Source organism: Emys orbicularis, chromosome 2, assembly GCF_028017835.1.
Source record: "Emys orbicularis isolate rEmyOrb1 chromosome 2, rEmyOrb1.hap1, whole genome shotgun sequence".
In the NCBI taxonomy this organism is placed as follows: domain Eukaryota; kingdom Metazoa; phylum Chordata; order Testudines; family Emydidae; genus Emys; species Emys orbicularis.
In genome coordinates this window covers 238,003,266-238,027,390 of record NC_088684.1, presented here as the reverse complement: position 1 = coordinate 238,027,390, position 24,125 = coordinate 238,003,266, and the positions used below count along the sequence as shown (strand labels likewise).

Genomic DNA, 24,125 nt, shown 5'->3' with positions numbered 1-24,125 from the left:
TCCTATTCTATGTGTCTTAGTAGGATATTGTCACAATTATGTGAATTTTTCAGCCTTCAATTAATACCTTTTTCTTTATATTCATGTAGTTTGGGTATGCCGATTGGCTGGATATCATTTTGATGATAATAGGTTTGATTGCAGCTGTTGCAAATGGAACAGGGCTGCCACTTTTAATCGTTGTCTTTGGAGAGATGACAAACAGATTTGTGACGACTGGCCAAGCAGTAAATATGTCTTCAGGTAAACAAAGTTTGTTCAACTTCTGAAAATATTTGTTAGGGTCTCTTATTTACTGGATTGGCAGAGTTTCAGGATGGGGTGCTGCTGTGGTGTTAAAAGCCATGAAGAGCATAGTGAATTAAATAATATAATATATGGAGATATACCTATCTCATAGAACTGGAAGGGACCCTGAAAGGTTATCGAGTCCAGCCCCTGCCTTCACTAGCAGGACCAAGTACTGATTTTGCCCCAGATCCTTGTCCCCTCAAGGAGTGAATTTACCACCCTGGGTTTAACCACTGAGCTATCCCTCCCCCAAATTCTGAGCAGTCCTTCCTTTTTACCTTGCTGTATAGTACAGTAGCAATATAGACACTTGATAAATTACAGAGCAGTACATTTGGTAACTGTAAAACAATTTACTACTTTCTATAGCGTATAGTTAATCCATGGAATGCACTGTCCCAGGAGGTCACCAAATCAAGTTCTGTGATTGGATTTTTAAAACAACAAAATAGGACCATTAATACTACTTTGCCTTTATAAGAGCTAAGCTTCTGATAAGGGCAATCATAACTTACCCTAAAATATATGTGCTGACACCTGGAAGGGGTCTCCCATTTCTCCCTGGTCTGAACAGTTTTGCACCTTTGGTTAGGTGCATTATTAGTGAAATTTACCTTTTTGCAGACAGCCAGCAAAAGGCTGAGCCACCACTTGGACCCAACTTGGGCCCAGTTTTGAGGCTTGGGTGGAACCTAAGTGGTGCATAAAAGTCAGACTTGTGGTGTCTGTATGGATGAATTTTGCCTTGTGTGAGGTAGAAGGGGGAGTTATCAACTTCTGAAAAATCAGATATTGGTCACTGTTGGAATCAGACGGTCAGATCAGATGAAGCTATGATCTGACCAGTGCCCTTTGACGTAGTGAGCTAAATCCGTGACATCACTCTACAGTAACCCTCTGAGCTGACTCAGAAGTTTGCCCTGTTTGATCCTCCACTGGAAGGATGATGGCCACCATGAAAGTTATAAAGCTACAGAGCTGTTGCAGGGAGTGTAGTGTCCTACAAAACACCCATAAGATTATGGCCTAAAACCGCCATGATTTGTTTTATGCCTGTTCTAATAAAACTGAATATTTTTCTTTCTTACAGTTAATCTTTCAGCTGTGATGAATAGTAGCTCTACTTGTCCAGCAATTCCAGGTTTGGATATAGAAGCTGAAATGACCAGGTAAGAACCTCTGCAATTATTTTCATAAGAATAGCACAGTGTAGTTTCTATATTTTTTTTGTCCATTAGACTGTAAGCCAAATTTGGCCCTCAATTACATCCCATTGGCTTCAGCAAGGTTGAACGTGACCTGATGTGTCCAACTTATCTTGCAAGATGCAATTGACCTTATGGACTTTTACTGTTTTACCACAGGTTTGCCTACTACTATGCAGGTATTGGCTTTGCTGTAGTGATATTGAGCACGATCCAAGTCTGGACATTTTTGACCTCAGCTGCAAGACAGACAGCAAGAATCCGACAAAAGTTTTTTTTTTCAATACTTCACCAGGAGATGGCTTGGTTTGATACCAGCCAGATTGGAACGTTGAACACCCGACTGACGGAGTGAGAAGGCTCTATTTATCTATGCACCGGAAACATGAGCCAAAGAGAAGTCTGATGTTTACCTTGATAGAATTAGCTACAGGGAATGTCCAGGAAACCTTTTTAACTAAGACTCAACATATTACTGCTGTCTGAGGGAGGAATTCGTTATCATTTTGCACTTCATTTTCAGAGTTTCAGTGACATTCCATTGCGAGGGTCTATGCTGTGAAATGCAATATCTTACTCCTCTGACATTGGCTTTGTAGTGTCTATGAGCTATTTTGCAAACTACTGTAGATGAACAGCTCTGCTGTCTCCAGCTAGTTTACAAACACTGAAAACCCTGACATTGTATGAAATGAAACTGCACTCATAATTACAGGCACTGTGTTATCATTTTGAACCTGATCCAAAACCAATTAAAATCATTAGGAATCTTTGGATCAGGTTCCTTGTGCAGGGATTCAGAGGAAGGTATGATCAGGGTATGAAGAGTTTCTCCAGATTTTATTTTTGCAGGGAGGGATATGCCCAGTTTTGGAAGATGTGAATCCTGAAGGGAATGAGAGAGGCTTGAATTTCATCAATCCTAGCTCCCACATATGTAACTAGCAAGAGAAAATTAGTGTGACATACAATGGTTTTCCAAATAATAATTTACTAACACTGTGCTTATCACTGTATAGGATGCAAAATGGAGATATTCCTGGCCTCAAAGATCTTAAAATCTAATAACAAAATTGAAGAAGATAGAATACATAGGGGAACTTGGAGGAAAAAGTACTGTAAAGGTTTTGGGGGTGAATTTTTGTTTTTGTATGGATTATTCCTTTTGGATATTGCATAAATGAATTGGGTCACGTGTGAATGAGCAGGGGTAGCAATGGCAGAAGTCTATCTAGAGGTTACATCACAGAAAATGAGTTGTGATCTGCTAGTTCCTAGCCCCACAAAGAGCTGTTCAGTACCCATGTCCAAAATTCCTACTGCCCAATGATTTGAACAGTTAAACTTCTGACAAGCTTTTCTCCAGCAAAACAGAAAAATTTGTGAGGAGGAGGCATTAATCAAAGTTAACAAATCTCTTTTTTTAATTAACAGTGACATTAACACCATCCAGGAAGGCATCGGAGACAAGATCTGTATATTTGTACAATTCTTTGCCAGGTTTCTGACAGCGATTGTTATAGGATTCGTCTACGGGTGGAAACTGACTTTGGTGATTTTGTCAGTTAGCCCTCTCCTTGCTGCAGCAGCAGCAGTTGGATCAATCGTAAGTGCTGGGGGGAAACAAATAAGAATTCTACTTCTAAAAACAGATTGAGAGGGAGTGAACCCCAAAGCAACATGACCCCAAAGTTTGGAGAGCATGGAGAGCAGCCCTTCTCCTACTCCACTGGCTCCTGCCCCAAAATTTGCAGAGCTCTGTCTACATTGAGCATCAGCAGGCAGGCATTGGCATGCCATGGAGGCCTGGACTGCTTCCAGTCACCACCACTCACCACATGGGAAGAGGATGATCAGCATTCATCAACTGTGCCCACATTAGTAGATATTGCTTGTAATGCACAGAAAAATTGATAAAGTGTTTCCATTTATAGGTTGTATTTTGTTTTCTTTCCCCCACCCAAGCACTGAAAATGGTGGAGGAAGAAACAGGATTGTGACCTATAATTAAGATAGCTAAGTTATTTACATGGCCTCCATTACTATAGTTTTTGAGTGCCCCACAATCTTCATTGTATTTAGCCTCACAACACCATGCAAGATAGGGGATTCCCATGTTACACATGAAGAAGTGAAACACGGAAAGAAGTTACTTACCCAAAGTTGCCCGGGAAAACTGTTGGAGTGGGGACTTGAACCCAGGTCTCCTAAATTCTAGGCTCTTCCCTAAGTGCTTGATCATCCTTTGTATCTGTACATAATTTACACCACTTAAATAGATTGCAATAAAATACTTTCCCCTCCCCCCACCCTCTGAATTTTCCAGTTCCTGGCATCGTTCACTACAAAAGAGCTGACTGCTTATGCTAGAGCAGGAGCTGTGGCGGAAGAAATTTTGACTGCTATCAGAACAGTGGTTGCTTTCAATGGACAGATGAAGGCATTAGCAAAGTGAGTTTTTTTAACCAATATTGATTGTACATAATATTTGGGAAAGTGATGTGGTTATTTTAAAAAAATCAAAGATGATCCATCAGTTTATTCCCCAGACAGCTGAGAAGTTCAGATGAAGATAAATATGAGCATATGGAAGGAGATGTTTTCTGTCACCCATGAATATTTGCAATCACTCAATTGACTCCAGTCCAACAAAGCACTTCTGCAAATACTTTAAGCACATGCACACTCCCACTGAAATAATTGATTAAAGTGTTTACAGTTAACCTCATGCTTTACTGGATCATGACCTTAGGTAAAATTGCCTATCACTTTCCTATGTCATCGACTTCAAGGGGGCTACCCACATGCTTAACGTTAAGTGTGTGCTTAGTGCTTTGCAAATATTCCTCTTCTTGATCTAATCTGAACAGCACCAATGATATATAGTGTATGTGGAAGAAATTAATTACACATCATTTTAGTATCCCTTCACTACTGCGCAAACTGTGCCATTCATTTTGGGGCTTCCCACTTTTGGTCAGGGCATTTTTGTACATATGTGTTGAGAGGTTCCTACAAAGCTTCTGAGCATGCCATTGAACAATAAAATGATATGTACGTTCTCCTGAAACGTTCTGAGAACATGGCTGGGCTGAGCGGTTCTTTCTGTAATGCCCTTGAGAAGCTAAAGGGGATTAGATAGCTAATGAGTGAACAGAAGCTGTTATTGATTGATGGAAAACCATAAGCTTGTAAAGGAATGGCAAGGAAAAAGAGTGATTTTTTTCATGAACTAACTGTTAATCTTTGTCCTTGTCTCACAGGGGTTAACTAGCATAATATGGTGCTTAATTTGTATTTGATTGCTTGCTATTGGCATATATCTTGGTAACTTAGTTTATGAGAATAGTTCCTGGCTTCCAACAGTGTTCAGCAAGAGCGAACTACTGCCAGGTTGTGGAGTCAAAGGGGATTCTGGCTTCTGTTTACTTGTTTGGTTTTATCTAAAGCAGTTTTTCTTCAACAATTGAGTGAGCACTAATTCTTCCCTTTGAGAGCTGATATTCATAAAATCCTAGAAATGTAGGGCTGGAAGGGATCTTGAGAGATCATCAGTTCCAGCCCCCTGCACTGAGGCAGGGTCAAGTATACCTAGGCCATCTCTGATAGGTGTTTGTCTAACCAGTTCTTAAAAACCTCCAATAATGGGAATTCCACAACCTTCCTTGGTAACACATTCCAGTACTTAACTATCCTAATATTTAGACAGTTTTTCCTAATATCTAACCTAAACCTCCCTTGCTGCAGATTACCCTGATTATTTCTTGTCCTGTCTTCTGTGGATATGGAGAACAACCGATCACCATCCTCTTTGTAACACTCCTTAGCATATTTGAAGACTGTTAGCCAGGTCCCCGCTTAGTCTTCAATTTTCAAGACCAACATGCCCAGTTCTTTTAACCTTTCCTCAGGTTTTCTAAACTTTTTATCATTTTTGTTGCTCTCTTCTAGACTTTCTCTAGTTTGTTCACACCTTTCCTAAACCGATACACTACTCTGGCAGAGGCCTCACCAGAGACAAGTAGAGTGGAACAGTTGCCTCCCATGTCTTAAATGGCACTCCCCTGAGTGCACTCCAGAATATTATCTTTTTTTCACAAATACATCACGTTGTTGGTTCATATTCAATTTGTGATATACTTGAATTCCCAGATCTGCAGTACTACTACCTAGCCAGTTATTCTCCATTTTGTATTTGTGCATTTGATTTTTCCTTCCCAATTGTAGTACTTTGCACTTGTCTTTATTGAATTTCATGTTGTTGATTTCGGGCCAATTTTTCCAATATTACATAAGAATGGCCACATTGGGTCAGACCAATGGTCCATCTAGTCCAGAATCCTGTCTTCTGACAGTGTCCAGTGCCAGATACTTCAGAGTAAATGAACAGAACAGGACAATTTTTGAGTGATCCATCCCGTCATCCAGTCCCAGTTTCTGGCACTCAGACGTTTAGGGACATCCACAGCATAGGGTTCCACCCCTGACCATCTTGGCTAATAGCCATTGATGGACCTAGCCTCCATGAGATTATCTAATTCTTTTTTGAACCCAGTTATACTTTTGGCCTGGCAAAGAGTTGTTCATAGATTCATAGATTCATAGATTCTAGGACTGGAAGGGACCTCGAGAGGTCATAGAGTCCAGTCCCCTGCCCGCATGGCAGGACCAAATACTGTCTAGACCATCCCTGATAGACATTTATCTAACCTACTCTTAAATATCTCCAGAGATGGAGATTCCACAACCTCCCTAGGCAATTTATTCCAGTGTTTAACCACCCTGACAGTTAGGAACTTTTTCCTAATGTCCAACCTAGACCTCCCTTGCTGCAGTTTAAGCCCATTGCTTCTTGTTCTATCCTCAGAGGCTAAGGTGAACAAGTTTTCTCCCTCCTCCTGATGACACCCTTTTAGATACCTGAAAACTGCTATCATGTCCCCTCTCAGTCTTCTCTTTTCCAAACTAAACAAACCCAATTCTTTCAGCCTTCCTTCATAGGTCATGTTCTCAAGACCTTTAATCATTCTTGTTGCTCTTCTCTGGACCCTTTCCAATTTCTCCACATCTTTCTTGAAATGCGGTGCCCAGAACTGGACACAATACTCCAGCTGAGGCCTAACCAGAGCAGAGTAGAGCGGAAGAATGACTTCTCGTGTCTTGCTCACAACACACCTGTTAATACATCCCAGAATCATGTTTGCTTTTTTGGCAACAGCATCACACTGTTGACTCATATTTAGCTTGTGGTCCACTATAACCCCTAGATCCCTTTCTGCCGTACTCCTTCCTAGACAGTCTCTTCCCATTCTGTATGTGTGAAACTGATTTTTTCTTCTTAAGTGGAGCACTTTGCATTTGTCTTTGTTAAACTTCATCCTGTTTACCTCAGACCATTTCTCCAATTTGTCCAGATCATTTTGAATTATGACCCTGTCCTCCAAAGCAGTTGCAATCCCTCCCAGTTTGGTATCATCCGCAAACTTAATAAGCGTACTTTCTATGCCAATATCTAAGTCGCTAATGAAGATATTGAACAGAGCCGGTCCCAAAACAGACCCCTGCGGAACCCCACTCGTTATGCCTTTCCAGCAGGATTGGGAACCATTAATAACAACTCTCTGAGTACGGTTATCCAGCCAGTTATGCACCCATCTTATAGTAGCCCCATCTAAATTGTATTTGCCTAGTTTGTCGATAAGAATATCATGCGAGACCGTATCAAATGCCTTACTAAAGTCTAGGTATACCACATTCACAGCTTCTCCCTTATCCACAAGACTCGTTATCCTATCAAAGAAAGCTATCAGATTGGTTTGACATGATTTGTTCTTTACAAATCCATGCTGGCTGTTCCCTATCACCTTACCACCTTCCAAGTGTTTGCAGATGATTTCCTTAATTACTTGCTCCATTATCTTCCCTGGCACAGAAGTTAAACTAACTGGTCTGTAGTTTCCTGGGTTGTTTTTATTTCCCTTTTTATAGATGGGCACTATATTTGCCCTTTTCCAGTCTTCTGGAATCTCTCCCGTCTCCCATGATTTTCCAAAGATAATAGCTAGAGGCTCAGATACCTCCTCTATTAGCTCCTTGAGTATTCTAGGATGCATTTCATCAGGCCCTGGTGACTTGCAGGCATCTAACTTTTCTAAGTGATTTTTAACTTGTTCTTTTTTTATTTTATCTGCTAAACCTACCCCCTTCCCATTAGCATTCACTATGTTAGGCATTCCTTCAGACTTCTCGGTGAAGACCGAAACAAAGAAGTCACTGCATTATGTGAAGAAGTACTTCATTTTGTAAGTTTTAAACCTACTACCTATTAATTTAATTGGGTGACCCCTGGTTATTATGTTACATGAAGGGGTAAATAACAGTTTCCTATTAACTTTCTCTTCATTCATTTTCTAGACCTCTATCATATCCTCTCTTAGTCATCTCTTTTCTAAGATGAACAGTCCAGTCTTTTTAATCTCTCCTCAGCTGGAAGTTGTTCCAAACCCCTAATAATTTTTGTTGCCCTTCTCTGTACCTTTTCTAATTCTAATACATCTGATTTGAGATGGGGCAACCAGAACTGAACACATTATATGAGGTGTGGGCATACCATGGATTTACACAGTGGCATGATGATATTTTCTGTCTTATTAGCTATCCCTTTCTTAATTGTTCCTAACATTCGGTTAGCTTTTTTGACAGCTGCTGCACATTGAGCAAATGTTTTCGGAGAATTGTCCATGTTGTCTACAAGATCTTTCTTAAGTGGTAGCAGTTAAATTAGACCCCGTCGTTTTTTATGTATAGTTGGGATTGTTTTCCAATGTGCATTACTTTGCATTTATCAACATGGAATTTCATCTGCCATTTTGTTGCCCAGTCACCCAGTTTTGTGAGATGCCTTTGTAGCTCTTTGCAGTCAGCTCTGGACTTAACTATGTTGAATAATTTTGTATCTGCAATTTTTGCCACCTCATTGTTCACCCTCTTTTTCATGTAATTTATGAATATGTGAGCAGCACAGGTCTCTGTACAGATCCTTGGGGGAACCTGCTATTTATCTCTCCCTGCTGTGAAAACCGACCATTTATTCCTACCCTTTGTTTCCCATCACTCTTATCCCATGTCTTTGCTTAAGAGCCTTTGGTGTGGGACCTTGTCAAAGGTTTTCTGAAAGGCCAAGTGCACTATATCAACTGGATCACCCTTGTCCCCATGCTTGCTGAAACTCTCAAAGAATTTTAATAGATCGGTGAGGCACAATTTCCATTTACAAAAGCCGTGTTGACTGTTCCCCAACATATCATGTTTATCTGTGTGCCTGATAATTCACTCAGAGCAGCCACGGGCCAGATCCTCTGTTGATGAAAATCAATGAAGCTGTGTTGATTCACACGATCTAAGAATCTAGATACTTTATTTTTATGGCAGAAAACCCTAGAAGCATGAAAGGGAGCTCGGGAACTGAATGTCATCTGGGTAAATACCAAATTTAACATTTTATCATCTGTTTTCAGATATGATGTTAACCTAGAGAATGCTAGGAAAGTTGGAGTCAAAAAATCCATTACCACCTACACATCTTTGGGTTTCACAGAGTTTATTTTATTTGGAGCCTTTGCTCTTGCATTTTGGTATGGAACCAAACTCACAGTGGAGGAGAAAGAGAATTATGACCTCGGATGTGTGTTAATTGTAAGTACAGCACAGTATAGTCTGATTAGCTGAGGCAAACTTTTTAAAAATGGTCTATAAATTAGAGAAAATGCTTTGTTGTTTAAGTACCGCGTAAAAAGATCTATAATTTCTACTCAGGCACAAAGTACCCTTCAGACTAAATGTTAAAATATGTTTAATATAAATCAACAGAGATGTTGAATCTACATATTTAAGACCTCAAGGTTCCTAAACAAATATCTCATTTGGTCACTGTCATGCTGTCTGGAGTGGTTCACGACCAGGAATGCCTATCTCAGGGCAGGCTGTCAGAAAACAGGGCAGACACCCCAAACTGGTGGTGTGTTCTATAATTAGATTTTACCAAGCCAGTAACAAATGTGAATTCCGGGATCACTATACCAGTCTTACCATGGAGTCACAGACAGACTCTCTAGTCTATCTTGCCACCCAGACAAACTTGACTTCATGATAAAGGGTCATTTACACCAAAAATCACACCACATTCAGGTTGCTTCCAGTCCCAGAGTCTAATCACTTACCCCAGAGAGAGTGAGGAATACATTTGGAGTCTTTGACCTTCGATCATCACACACAATGACCACTTGCTTTGAAATTAATACTTTTCTGTTAAAGTTCTTCATTTGCATTCCACAAGGCTTCTTTCTCATTTAATGGGTTATTTACTGACAGGGGCATACACTATGTGAATATTTGCTACAGCATTATAACGGGATCCAGATAAGTGAAAACAATGCATTAGTTAAAACAATGCATTAACATCCCATTAGTTTTCATGAAGTTTAAACAGCAAATACATTCTGATACATTTAACAATCACTTTGATCTATACTAATACACAAGTGAATTGGCCTGGCTTCCAGCTATGCATCTGTAAGCATTCAGTGAAGTCTGGGGCTTTGGCATGAGCTGGCATCTGGTCTGCCGGTGTCCCAGCCATGTGACCATCTTTCATTTTTTTTAAATCCCTGCAAGGGATTATTGTACTTTACCAATACTTTTAGATTATTTTTCCTTTGGAAAGGAATAAGGCCCTGATCCTGCAAAGACTTAGGTACGTGCTTTATGCACTGTGAGTAGCCCCATTGACTTCTGATCAGAACTTGACTTCAGTGGAAGTAGTCACAGTGCATAATATGCACTTTGAAGGATTGGGGCCTCAGGAAACTGTGGATTAACTCTCTTTGAGGACACTGAGGTTTTTAATATTGCAAAGAGATGGAGAGATGGCTAATTTCACTATTTATTCTCTTCATGGGAGATAGTGAAAGCAGCAGCAACAAAAAAAGCTAATCCAACTCTTAAAGGGCATGTGGCTGCACACAATAGCTACATTCACCACTTCCTGTGTCAAATCCAGCGAAAGAATAAACACTGGAGGAGCTGGAAAAATGCAGCCTGAAATTTTAGTTTTGATTTTCTTTTTTTATATTTTTTCTGGAAAAGCTCTTACAGAACCACCAGGATTACCATGACATTTAGCACTAAGAAAACTGCAGGTCTGGAACCACTGTACGCTAGCTCCTGTTTTTGTTCCCTGTAGGTATTATTCTCTCTGCTCCGTGGCGCATTCTATCTCGGACAGGGCTACCCATACTTAGAAAGTGTTGCCAATGCTCGAGGTGCTGCCTATGAAGTGTACAAGGTTATCAGTAAGGTACTTAATATTGCTTTTCTAGCAGTCTGAAATTTCTGATTTATTTCTCAAAAAATTCAAAAAGTGGATGAACTCCATAGACTCATACCACTGAAAACAAAAATAAGACGACATTTCTATTCATATTAAGAAGACACGAGCCTTAACCAAAGCCCTAAATGTGCTTATTGCAAACTTGGGGGAAATTCAGATCTATAGCTCAACTTTACAGATTGGGGCCCTGTCAAGGCTGTATCCCCACTTTGAACTTTAGGGTACAAATGTAGGGGCCTGCATGAGGACTTCTAAGCTTAACTACCAGCTTAGTTCTGGTCCGCTGCCACCATTCCCTACCCTGGGAAGCTTTTTGAAACTCTCTCACCAATTCCCTGGTGAATACAGATCCAAACTCCTTGGATCTTAAACAAGGAGAAATTGACCCTTCCCCCCTCCTTCCTTTCACCAACTCCTGGTGAATACAGATCCAAACCCCCTTGGATCTTAAAACAAGGAGAAATCAATCAGGTTCTTAAAAAGAAGGCTTTTAATTAAAGAAAAAGGTAAAAATAATCTCTGTAAAATCAGTATGGAAAGTAACTTTACAGGGTAATCAAACTTAAAGAGCTCAAAGGACCCCCCTCTGTCTTAGGTTCAAAGTATAGCAAACAAAGATAAACACTCTAGTAAAAGGTACATTTACAAGTTGAGAAAACAAAGTAAATCTAAGACGCCTTGCCTGGCTTTTACTTACAATTTTGAAAATAAGAGAGACTTGTTTAGAAAGATGGGGAGAACCTGGACTGATGTCTGGTCCCTCTCAGTCCCAAGAGCGAACAACCCCTTAAAACAAAGAGCACACACAAAAGCCTTTCCCCCCCCCAAGATTTGAAAGTATCTTGTCCCCTTATTGGTCTTTTGGGTCAGGTGTCAGCCAGGTTACCCGAGCTTCTTAACCCTTTACAGGTAAAAGGATTTTGGAGTCTCTGGCCAGGAGGGATTTTAGTACTGTACACAGGAGAGCTGTTACCCTTCCCTTTATAGTTATGACACCCCTCTTTCCTGTTAGGTTTGAAATTCCCTTATTTATTTATTTATTTATTAGAGTAAGTGGTGAAGAGCTAAGTGAAATTACATTGCTCTTTAAAACACAAGTATATGGAGTAGACATGATTTCAGTTCAACTGCTTTTGATTTGGAGATTAACAGTGCTGTTAAAAGCTATGGTAAGACTGTTGCTGGGGAAGAGGGATGCCACACTTTCAGTAACTAACTCTTAGAATTTTGTACAGCAGTTTGTTATATATCTGCAGTCTCACGTTCATATTAGGTTAGAACAAAGGGCTGAGTTTTGTCTTCTGTTATGGCCATAAATGTCTATTGGTTTCAGTGAGGTTGTGTGGATATAACAAAGTGTGGAATTTTGCCCAGAGAAACTAAATTAAGGGTGATCAAACTCTGTGTAACCACCTCTGGAGTTGGTTGTTCCTGACCTATTACAGTAAGCAAGTCTTTAGGGGACTCGCCCCGGACTACAGCAACAATGGTTACAGAGGCTCAGGACTCTGTTTCCCAGATTGCCTAGAACATACATAAGAACATAAGAACGGCCGTACTGGGTCAGACCAAATGTCCATCTAGCCCAGTATCCTGTCTACCGACAGTGGCCAATGCCAGGTGCCCCAGAGGGAATGAACCTAACAGGTAATGATCAAGTGATCTCTCTCCTGCCATCCATCTCCACCCTCTGACAAACAGTCTAGGAACACCATTCCTTACCCATCCTGGCTAATAGCCATTAATGGACTTAACCTCCATGAATTTATCCAGTTCTCTTTTAGACGCTTTTATAGTCCTAGCCTTCACAACCTCCTCAGGTAAGGAGTTCCACAAGTTGACTGTGCGCTGAGTGAAGAAGAACTTCCTTTTATTTGTTTTAAACCTGCTGCCTATTAATTTCATTTGGTGACCCCTAGTTCTTGTATTATGGGAATAAGTAAATAACTTTTCCTTATCTACTTTCTCCACATCACTCATGATTTTATATACCTCTATCATATGCCCCCTTAGTCTCCTCTTTTCCAAGCAGAAAAGTCCTAGCCTCTTTAATCTCTCCTCATATGGGACCTGTTCCAAACCCCTAATCATTTTAGTTGCTCTTCTCTGAAACTTTTCTAATGCCAGTATATCTTTTTTGAGATGAGGAGACCACATCTGTACACAGTATTCAAAATGTGGGCATACCATCGATTTATATAAGGGCAGAGTCCTGGATGGAGATAGAACAAGCTGGAAGCTACTACCAGAACCAATCGGAAACCAGAACTCAGAGACAAAGGGTTTGGTTTTATTTTTGGTTGTGCTGGTCTTGGAGTGGAGCAGAGAGAGCCGAGGAGGTCGCCTTTAATCTTCCCATTCCTACTCAAAGAGAAGTTTTGAACTCTGCCAGTGGTTACTGGGTCATTGAAAAGTGTCAGTCCAACAGAGATCAGCAACCTGGGAAGTGGAGGAGCAATTCCAGGTCAGGCTATTTAGCGCCAGGCTAATTTTCCATTGGACTTCAGACCAGGGAGCCTCAGGATGATGGTATCTTTTTAGGGGTGAAGACTTTGTAATAAATCCCCAGTTTGTTTATTTTGCTTGTGCATTTTAAGCCCACCAACAATTACAGGCTGCATCATTCCTCCAAGAACTAGTTCTCAACCCACATTCTGCCTAGGCAGATGTTGGGAGGGAGCTAAGGGATTTGGGCCCATTGTAAATGTTGGGAGATGGATGATTTAAGGTATAGTTGATGTTTTATTATTCTAGTTACTCCTGTTCTTCCCATGTCCCCTATCCCAAAATGCTTTGCAGGGTATACACAAGGATTGCATTTCACTGATATGCAGAATCCTCTGGGGTGAAATTCAGCAACCACTGATCAGTTAAACTGCTATGTAGTGTTGCAGTGTTTCTTTTACTGTCCTAAACAACTTATCCATCAAAAGCCACAACTGTAAAATCACAAAAATGTGTAATACCTTTTCAAAATCTCTCTCCAGCACCGTCTTCTAGATAGCAGTGCCAAGGAAGGATACAGACCAGACAAGCTCAAAGGAGACATTAAATTCAAAAACATCCATTTCTGTTACCCATCTAGACCTGATGTTAAAGTAAGTGTTCTTATTAAATTAATCTTTGCAGTGAAAAGCTGCTGCCATTATCTGTGTGACCAAAAAGAAAACTGATATTTTATCAATTTAATGTGTTTTAAAAAAATGAATTAAAATAAAATGTCCATCCTGTACTCTGGATGTATGGTCTAGTTGAAAGAACATTGGATTCTATTCCCAGCTCTGCCATTGTCCTGCAAAGTAACACTTGGCAAGTCACTTCACCTCTCTCTTCCTCAGTTTCCCCATCTGTAAAATGGGAATAGTAATACTGACCTCCTCTTTAAAGTCCTTTGAGATATATGGATGAAATGTACTATGTGAGAGTGAAATGTTATTATACTAGTTATAAAAATACAACAATAATGCAGGATGAATGTCCTTCCAAAACTAAAGCTCTGTCTTCACCACCATCATCCACCTTTTCTTCATTTTCACCTGCTGGAAAAAGCAAGGGAGAACAAATGGGACTTACAGCATAACCTGAAGGTGAGTAAATTTGGCCTCTGGTGAATTGAATCAGAAGCAAATTCTTCTTTCAAGCTCTCTCACCAAGAATGCCTCACCTCCAGCCCTCATGTGGTTAAATCCAGAAAGCTGTTTGTGTCAGTGCTTCAGAAGATCTCAGCTGCTGTGACATCCCATGTGGGGAGAGGTAATCTTGGAGATAGCCAGGACTCAACCTATTTTAAGGTCTATTGGTTAAAGCCATTATTCTATATCACTCCTGACAATGAAATGGAAGCCAGTTCAGATCACAGAGCATGGAGGTAAGATTCTCCCTACAGATAATGCCCTCTAAGAAACAGACTGCCATACTCTCCACCAGCTGAAGTTTGTGAGGGGAGTCATCTTGTTGTACAGTCTCATGTATGGTACTTTGCAGTAATCCAATACTTCTTTCTGGATTGACATCAGTACCAGAATTGAAAGTTCAGAACCTTCTGGCCAAGTGTAAAAGACAAACAAAATGCTATTAGCTATTACTGCTTCCTGCGTGCAAAAGCAGCTGTGGATCCAACAGGTTACAAACTCACTTGAGTGTGCTGCTGTTAGCTGTGCCAGTTCTTCGGATGGGTTCCTCCAACCTACAAGCATAAACTCAGTCATCTCTGAGGTGAGTCATAGCTGACTTGCCTGCATCAAACCCACCCTGTAACTTGCTGGCTAAGCCAGTCAACTTCTCCCAGCTGGGTCTCATGAAACAGAGACCTAGAGCTATGTTATCTGAATACTGAAGACAGTGTAGTCTGTACTTTCTCACTGTCTTCCCCTAATGGTCTTGCATACAAATTTGAGCAGGAGGGTGACAAGACAGAATCCCACATCACTCTACACAAGAGAAACTCTGGACCGGATGAGCCACCCTTTGGGCCTGTGGCTGGAATGGGATGGAGCCATTCAAGAATGATTCCATCCATCCCTTCCAGAGTTCGCCCTGTGTCAGCAGTGGCTCATTATCAATGGTATCAGAGGTAGCTGGCAAAGCTAAAAGAATCATCCTGGATACCTGGTTCTCATCAATAACCAGCCAAAGATGATCAACATACAAGATCAAGGCAATCTCCATTTCGTACCTAAATTTGGAATGAACCGGGTCACAGAGAGCTGAAGATTCTAGTTATTGTCAGCGTTAACTTGACATGCCCTTTCCTGCCTTACCTAAAAAGGGAGGTTAGAGATGGGATGGTCGTGATGAGAAATGATGTTAAAGGGGTGGAGAATGATGCTCTTGCTTGGTCAAGCAAACACCAAAGCTTATCTGCTATCAGCTTACTGGAAAACTGGAGCTCTTCTGGTATAGTATAAGGAGACGAGAACAATATTACTGTTGTTTTGATCTTCTATTGCAAAAAAAAGTGTAGTCATAAATCAGCCTAAATGTCAATATACATAAGAGTTCCCATAGGAGACAAATATTTTGGCCACTAATAATATTAGACATTTATAAGATGGGATAAACGGACTGAGGTAAAATGTTCCTAAATGTGAACATAGCACCAAAAGTGTCATTACTCCATAACTAATCCCTCCCTAGTAAATTCTAGAGATTGTCAAACCCTGACTCTTCATTCCATTGGGGATATTAAAACACCCACTTTGTTTTCAGAGCCAAAGGTTTTTTCTTAGGACAGTCTTTATAGAATAAGAAGAGAACAAAGCAAGATTGTTATTAGTAATAAAACCTTTTTCTTGTCATCTTCAAAGTGCTTTCCAACCAGGGTTGGAACAAAGGACTGAAAGCAGGCCTGGGAGTTCAATACACTGTTAGACCAGACCTCTCATTATTGGCTTGATCATGATGCCAAGCATCTTAATAGATCTTTTTCTAAATAAACCATTTATTTAAGTAGCTCTTCTATATTTACTGGACTAACATATAAAGATGATATTTCCAGATTCTCAAGGGCCTGAACCTGAAAGTTCAATCGGGGAAGACCATCGCTCTGGTTGGGTCCAGTGGCTGTGGCAAAAGTACTGCTATTCAGCTGCTACAGAGATTCTATGATCCAGTCCAAGGAGAGGTTAGTTTGCATGAACTGTCGATATTCCTGGCTACTAGGATGAAGATTAATTTCCTGACTAGATTACACCTATACTTTAAAAGGACATTACACAAAATTGGATTCTTAAAAGAACAAAAGATACGTAGCATCCAACGAAATTCTGAAACTGATTTTTCATTACTTGTATGCCATGATGATGAGAATATTGTAAAAACCTAGATAGGACTTTACTGATATTAAGGGAAGTCAAAATTTGGATTTAAATATTTGAGGATATTGTTATGCTATACGAAGCACATGGGATCTTTTCAGGGAGAAAAGGCAAATACACTGCATTTATTGAAAATACAAGTTAGCATATGCTTTTTAGTCACACACACACACACACACACACACACACACACTCCTGCCAGTTTATGTTGATAGTTACCAGTTAGTTGTAGCTCGAGTCAATCTAATGGCCAGTTAGATTGAGCACGAGTGTGGAGCTGGGCTCAGTCGATCACGATCCGGTGCTCCGAGGCTTTGCAGGATTGAACCCAGAGTTCCATGACAAAACACCCCAGCTTTATAGTTCTAAATTCCCATTTGAGTCCATGAATTTTGCAATGTCATCCTGTCCTTAAGTGGTGTTAATCTTGGGGTTTTCTGCTGTTATCATTTGATGGTTATTGTCGGGCTTCCTATCGTTATCTCCTATTTGTTGTCTCACCTTTGGGGCTGCCTGCCTCACCTTTGAGGTCGTCAATGCTGTTAACATGTTTAGCATCAGATACAATGGATGTTTACTGATTGTCTCCTGGTCTTTCCAAGTCTCTCACTTTTTCTTGACCATCTGGACATTTGTGATAGCTTTCACACCTTACCATTTCCTGATGCATGCATTCCTCATTCACACAAACAATCTCTTACAGAAACCTTCAAAGGTATAGAGACAGCAGTATTTTATATTCAGCAGAATACATTGTAAATCAAGCCTTGCTAAATCTTATAACTAAAACAATTCACATTGGGGCTTTAGGCCCTCAACATTCCTCTAATCTCCTTAACATAGATACAATACAAGATCCTGTCTCTTACATACTAAAACCTTAAAACAAAGAAATGTATATTTAACTAGAGTGCCTAATTTGTAATACATATAGGAAACCATAGTAGACATTATAATTTATCCTAAAACAAAAGGGTGACCATAATCAATCATAAGGATTGTTCTGGTCTGTCATTCCTTTCTGCTATTCAAAAAGGGTGGCTGGCAGGATGAAATCAAATCATACATTAATTCTCAAAGTACAATTATAAAACACTGCTCCGACAATATCCTTTTTGTTTATCCTGCTCCTTCCATTCTTCTAATCTGAGGTGATCGTGAAGATATATTTTTAATTTTTCCTGGTCATTTTGTTTAAATGTTATTGCTTTATTCCATGTGAGAAGCTGCTAAACAAATACTTAAGTCAATTATTATATCATTATTATTTTACCATTATAACAACTAATTATTTTAAACATAATACATTTCCTCAAACTCTTCATTTATGCCTTTCCACTCAGATTACCTTAGATGGACGAGATATTCGGACACTTAATATAAAGTGGCTAAGAGAACATATTGGCCTTGTAAGCCAGGAGCCTATTTTGTTTGCTACAACAATAGCTGAGAACATTTGCTGTGGCAGAGAGGGTATTACTGATTATGAAATTGAGAAAGCAGCTAAAGAAGCCAATGCTTTTGATTTTATATCCAGACTGCCTGATGTGAGTTCATGTACTTTTGAGCACCTTATAACTATGACGGATTCTTTGGTCTCTCTCTCTCTCTCTCTCTCGGTTCTTCTGAATTTTTGTGGCCCAAATTCTCTGCTGGTGCAAATAGACGGTGCTTCACTAGTTTTTCACTAATGTTTTGTCATTTATTCCAATTGACAATTTGGCCCACAATGTTCTTAATTTACAATACTAACTGTATGTTACGTGGCAACATTTTTTAATAGGGTGGATAAAGAATTTCTATGGACAATGAGAGATTTTTTTTACCAAAAACACTGAATGTAATTGGCCAAGACAGTTCTTTTAGAAGTAATTATTCTTAAAGCGTTTATTGGAGTATCCATCATAAAACTTTTAAAAGAGGGAATTTCTGTTTGTGATGGTAACAATATGATGGGAGTGGGGGTGTAAAAGGATTTCAACTGACCCCTTCTGCAATCTCTATGCTCCTCTTGTTTTCTCAGAAATTTAACACCATGGTGGGGGAAAGGGGAGCTCAGTTGAGCGGAGGGCAGAAACAGCGAATTGCTATTGCCCGTGCCCTGGCAAGGAATCCCAGGATTCTGCTGCTGGATGAAGCCACGTCTGCTCTGGACACTCAGAGTGAATCTATTGTGCAAGCAGCTCTTGATAAGGTAGGAATCCTATTGCTAGAGTTATCAATCAATCAATATTAAGAAGCACAACAACCATATGGCAAGCTTGACATTAAAGACTATAGCATGCCATCCGTTTTTAAGCACAGCTCTCCACTGGTTTCAAGGAGGGCATTGAAATCAATAGGGATGCATGCTCAAATTTTGGTGTCAGGCTATGACCCTGTAATATTTAATCAAAACTCCATTAAGCAATCTCGGGTTGCCACCCCTGAAGCCCCTCCCCCTCTTCCACCTCTTTCCCAGAGGCCCTGCCTCCATCACTCGCTCCTCTCCCCACGCCCCCCATTGCTCGCTGTACCGTCTCAAGGAGCTTGCCTGCAGGTAGGAGGTGGCCCGGCTGAGCACAGGCTGGTACGCATTAATGACCTGGCACTCTCCCTGCCCTGCGGTATCTGAGCTTTTGGTTCAGGTGCCATAGGGTTGCCAAGTCACCAAAAGCTGGGCACCTGGAAACCCTAAATCGCACCTGGACACAGAAGCCAAAAGCCAGACTGTCCGGATAAAACCAAGACAGGTGGTAACCCTAAAGCAATCACAGGCTCTGTTTCTGTTAGCGTCATTCCTGATTGCCAGGATATTTGCATGTGGACAGAAGTCGTCTTCTTTAATGCTGGCCTGCACCACATCCTGCCTCACATCACAATTGCTTGCCTGGTGGTAAACTGTGAATGTGGCATCAGGAATTTAACTCCTACATTATCAAAGCAAGGTGCCAGCATTGTATGGATTTCTACAGGGCAATAATAAAAATACATTGTGCTTATCCAGCACTGTGTCTTCTCCAATCACTAAACAGATGTTTTAATAATCTTCATAACACTGCTGGGATTTAGGGATTATTTTCTCCATTTTGCAAATGAGGAAACTGAGGCACGGACAGGTCAAGTGGACACACGGTGAGTCGGAGACAGAATCTGGAGCTTTGCCTGAGTGAGGCCTACAGGACTGGGCTGCAGCACTGCTTTAAGTTTCTGATGTGTATTTGTATATAACCAGTGGTGTATCCTAAAAATAAGCTCTATAAAAAAGCCGGCCTCCCATTAGGACTCAGTAATAGTAAACACAGAATAGCATAAGTTCTATGCATGGCTCAAGGGCACTATATGGCCCCCAGCATTTATCTGCAATAAATTTTAAGTCTATGGGCTTAAATTCTGCCTTCACTTATACCCATCTGACCACACTGATATCCGTTAGGTTTGCAACCCTCCAGGATTGGCTTGGAGTCTCCCAGAATCGGCATCGATCTCCCAGTGACCATTGGAAGCAATCCAGGAGATTTTAATGGGATATTTTAAGAAAATGACATTGTCGTGTTGGGAAAAAAAATCTCCTGGAATAGCTTCAGTCAGAGTTGGCAACCCTAATATCAGCGGTAGTGCACGGTGTAATTGAGGGTAGTATTTGGGTGCTGAGCCCTTATATTCTGCATAGATAATATCATTATTTATACTGAATTACACACACACACTACATGAAAAGACCATTAAGATTCCAAAGTCAAGCACTCAAAATTTAGGGAATGACCGAATTAAAGTTGCTTGGTCAGCATTAATAAACCCTTGTGTGTCTGCATTAGGGGACAGTCTTCGGTTACATGATCACTGTAGCAGGGTGGACACCCGCTCCTGCCCTGAGGGGCTTAAAACAGCCCTAAGAAAGGGCTGTGGGAGGAGAAAGCAGCCACTGGGCTGATTGGGGGGGGAAGCAGGCAGAGCTGCAGCCACGCCCCAAACAGAGCCCAGCTGACCCCTATAAGAGGCTGCGAGCGAGGAGCCCAGGCAGTCTCTCTCTGCCTTCAGAGAGAGAAGGGCCTGGCTGCTGGGAAGCTCATGGTGCCTAGAGTGAGGCAGGGCTGGGGAAAGGCCAGAGGGGCTGGGGAGCTCAAAGCTGGCAACTCCCCAGGCTGCAGGGCGTTATCCAAGGCCCCATAGAGGCACTGGGTTGCAGAGAGAGGCAGCAGGTCCAGACCCAACCTTGCCTATGATGAGTGGCTTACACTGCAGTCTGCCCCAGGGCACGGGGGCTAGTTGGTGACTGGCAGTAGCCTACAACTGAAGTGAAGTAGGGATAGGGGATGGGGGTTCCCCGCGGAGGGGAGACCCCGAGAGAGAGAGAGAGAGAGAGAGAGATGAAAGGGGCACTGGAGTCCAGGGAGGGACATGGAGCCAAACGGCAGCGGGACACCGGCCAGCAGAGGGTGCTCGAGAGGCTGGATGAGCTAATTGCCAGAAGAGACAGCAGGAGGCGCTGCAGGGGTGAGTCCCATTGCTACAATCACATACTATTTCTTCCACAGGGCCCCTGCTTCATTCAGTGCACAGGATGGTGCTAGTCAACATTCAGTGCTAGTCAATATTTCTTTTTATCCTCAGCATTCAATGTATGCCCCCATGCCATTCAAACCCTGCTCTGAAAGCAAAATTATTAACTTCCTCATGGGCTTTTTTATACCTCTCATCACTCTAGTATCTGAGTGCTTCATAAACACTAATGAATTTATCTTCACAACACCCCCGACAGGTAAGGTGGTAGTATTACTCCCATATTACAGAAGGGGAACTGAGACACAGAGATGTTAATGTTGAAAGTTCATACTACTTTTGGGTGCATGATCTGCGATGCCCAGGACTCAATATTTCAGAGAATTGTGCATTATACAGCGCTATATATGTTAAAAGTACATCTCCCATTGACTTCAGTTGCAGCCGTGAATGCTCAGCACTTCTGCAGATCAGACCCCACTGCCTCAAGTCAGGCATCCAGAAAATGAGGACTACACAATTAGTACCAGCATCACATAGTAATAGGGTGACCAGATGTCCCGATTTTATAGGGCTAGTCATGATTTTTGGGTCTTTTTCTTATATAACTCCTATTTGCCCCCACCTCTTGTCCCGATTTTTCACACTTGCTGTCTGGTCACCCTACATAGTAACTCTGTGGCAGAGACAGGGCTAGAATCCAGTTCTCCAGGGCAGTATTCAACTGCTATAACAACGAGACCATCCTTTCTTTTCTTGCAATTCTCTGCCTCATTCACTACACACCTTACAACTTCTGCAACAAATAAGGTGGGTTTCCTGCATAAATTTGATTCCTTCCATAATCACTGTTCATTTTGCTCTCCCTACTCTTGTTTCCTGTGCCTGGAGCCACAACTCCCCCTGACTATAGGGAGGAGAAATTGCAGGCAAAGTCCTGCTCAGGCCCCACAGTCCTGAGCTGGAACATGCTTAGTCTCTCTGTGGGGATGGCGCATGTGCACTCCTGTCATACAATGCAGCGAGCTCAGACTGTCTCTTTGGGGAATTTAGCTGTTGAGCTCTAAGAAGTCTCTACTGAACACATGCAAATTGAGATTTTCAGAGCCTCATAACTCGGCCACATTTGGACAGATTTTCATGGGAATGGTAAAAGGCACATCCCTGATAACCAGTGAGACATGCCCATCTCCTCCAAATGTCAAGTCCCTGCTCTCGAGCATTTAGGTGATAAAGCTTCTCAATTAAACAGTTATAAGAATTTTTTTAATATGTGCAAAACAACATTATTTTTTCTCTAACCTCATTCTGAGAAACCATTGAACCATTTTTGCTGAAATTAAAAAAAAAAAAAAAAAGACAGCCGAGGCATTTACCAGCATGGAAAGTTTCAGCCCAAATAATTAAATCTTGGCAAAGTTATAAGCATCTTACAATTGGAAGTGTCAGGCAACCTTAGCTATAGGAATTGGTACTTGCATAGTAGCCTATAAAATTAATCCACTTTTCCCTGTCATTATTATAAATGTGAATTTTGTAATCAGAAGTGTCCTTTGGCTGTTAAATCAGACAGTATGCATGGAAATAATGATCAGCTATAAAGGGTCAGAAGGGCTTTTACGCTTGCATTTTCCACACTATTGCTGTGCTGTTAGGTAGAGATTTTTTTTTTTTTTTCACCACATTTTAAAGTAAATCTCTCGTTTTTTTCTCCCGGTAAGGCTAGGGCTGGACGTACCACCATTGTGATAGCTCACCGGCTCTCCACAATCCGGACAGCTGACATTATTGCTGGATTTCACAACGGTGTTGTTGTTGAACAGGGCACACAATGAACTCATGACACAGAAGGGTGTCTACTATTCTCTTGTGATGCAGCAGGTAATGAGATGTGATCGAGCACTCCTGACTAAATGCTTCAGATGTACTGGCCATCTCTCTACTCCAGAAAATTATCTGTATATCTCACTCACAGGTGCTAATTTTTGTATTCGCTGGTGGGTGCCCTTCCTGTGTGACCTGTGGGCAGGGACTCGGGGGGAGGGGGGGCAGAGGGAGAGGGAGAGGCTGAGCAGGGATGGGACCTCTGGGGAGAGTGCGGGTGGGGCCTTAGGGAGGAAGAGGCCAATCAAGGGAGGGGCCCTAGGGTGGAGTGGTGGGCGGGGCCTTGGGGCGGAGCAGGGGCGGGGCCACAGCCCAGGGGTCCACAAAACATTATCCAGCCATGGGAGAGCTGAACACCCCCTATTTTTTTTTGGTGGGTGCTTGAGCCACGGAGCACCCACAGTGTCGGCGCCTATGATCTCACTGATACTATTGCTGACACATGCAGGTTCTGCACTCAAACAGCTGGGCCATTTTCGCTTTGCAGTTTCTGCATGTTTTCTAGTTGAGTGAAAGTTGATCATTCAATCTTCTTTATGAGTTGGAAGTGGTTGTTTTTCACCGGTAGCAGTGCTTCATATTTACCCAAAGTAATGAGTCAAAACATAACTGAGCAGAAGAGGTGGATGACCTCATAGAGCTGTTAGATCCCAGATTTGACTGACCTATATAGATAGCATGGGGGGGACATACAGAGCCAAATTCTCTGCTGGTTTAAGTTGCAACTGCACCAACTTATCCTGGCAGAGAACTTGGCCTATACAAATTACAATGTGAAAGTGACCACGAAACCAGTGTTTTTGTTTGTTTCCATACCAAGTATACTGTCCCTTCCCCTTGCTGCAAAGTGTCTTGTGACTGTGTATCACTGTTCTTTGCTTGTCACTAGGGTCATGGTGGAAACACTCAAAATGGGATGTCAGAAGATGAAGACTATGAGGAAGAGGATCTAGTTGATCTCAGGATGGAGAACCTAACTGATGTTGGTGGTTTTGAAGAACCAGGAATCATTGAGATGGGAAGCATTCCTAAGCGATCCAGAAGGCATAAAAGCAGAAA

At 41.5% G+C, this 24,125-nt stretch overlaps 1 protein-coding gene across 1 annotated transcript in view; it reads left to right on the top strand.

Moving 5' to 3' along the window:
- Window positions 1–24,125, top strand: part of LOC135873817 (ATP-dependent translocase ABCB1-like) — a 108,614-nt gene that overhangs the window by 53,744 nt on the left and 30,745 nt on the right. The window contains 14 exon segments of the mRNA XM_065398431.1: window positions 90–227; window positions 1,050–1,086; window positions 1,433–1,460; window positions 1,656–1,847; window positions 2,931–3,102; window positions 3,823–3,947; window positions 9,014–9,191; window positions 10,738–10,851; window positions 13,872–13,982; window positions 16,382–16,507; window positions 18,044–18,247; window positions 18,724–18,894; window positions 22,904–23,007; window positions 23,009–23,066. Coding sequence (XP_065254503.1) covers window positions 90–227; window positions 1,050–1,086; window positions 1,433–1,460; window positions 1,656–1,847; window positions 2,931–3,102; window positions 3,823–3,947; window positions 9,014–9,191; window positions 10,738–10,851; window positions 13,872–13,982; window positions 16,382–16,507; window positions 18,044–18,247; window positions 18,724–18,894; window positions 22,904–23,007; window positions 23,009–23,066 — 1,758 coding nt within the window.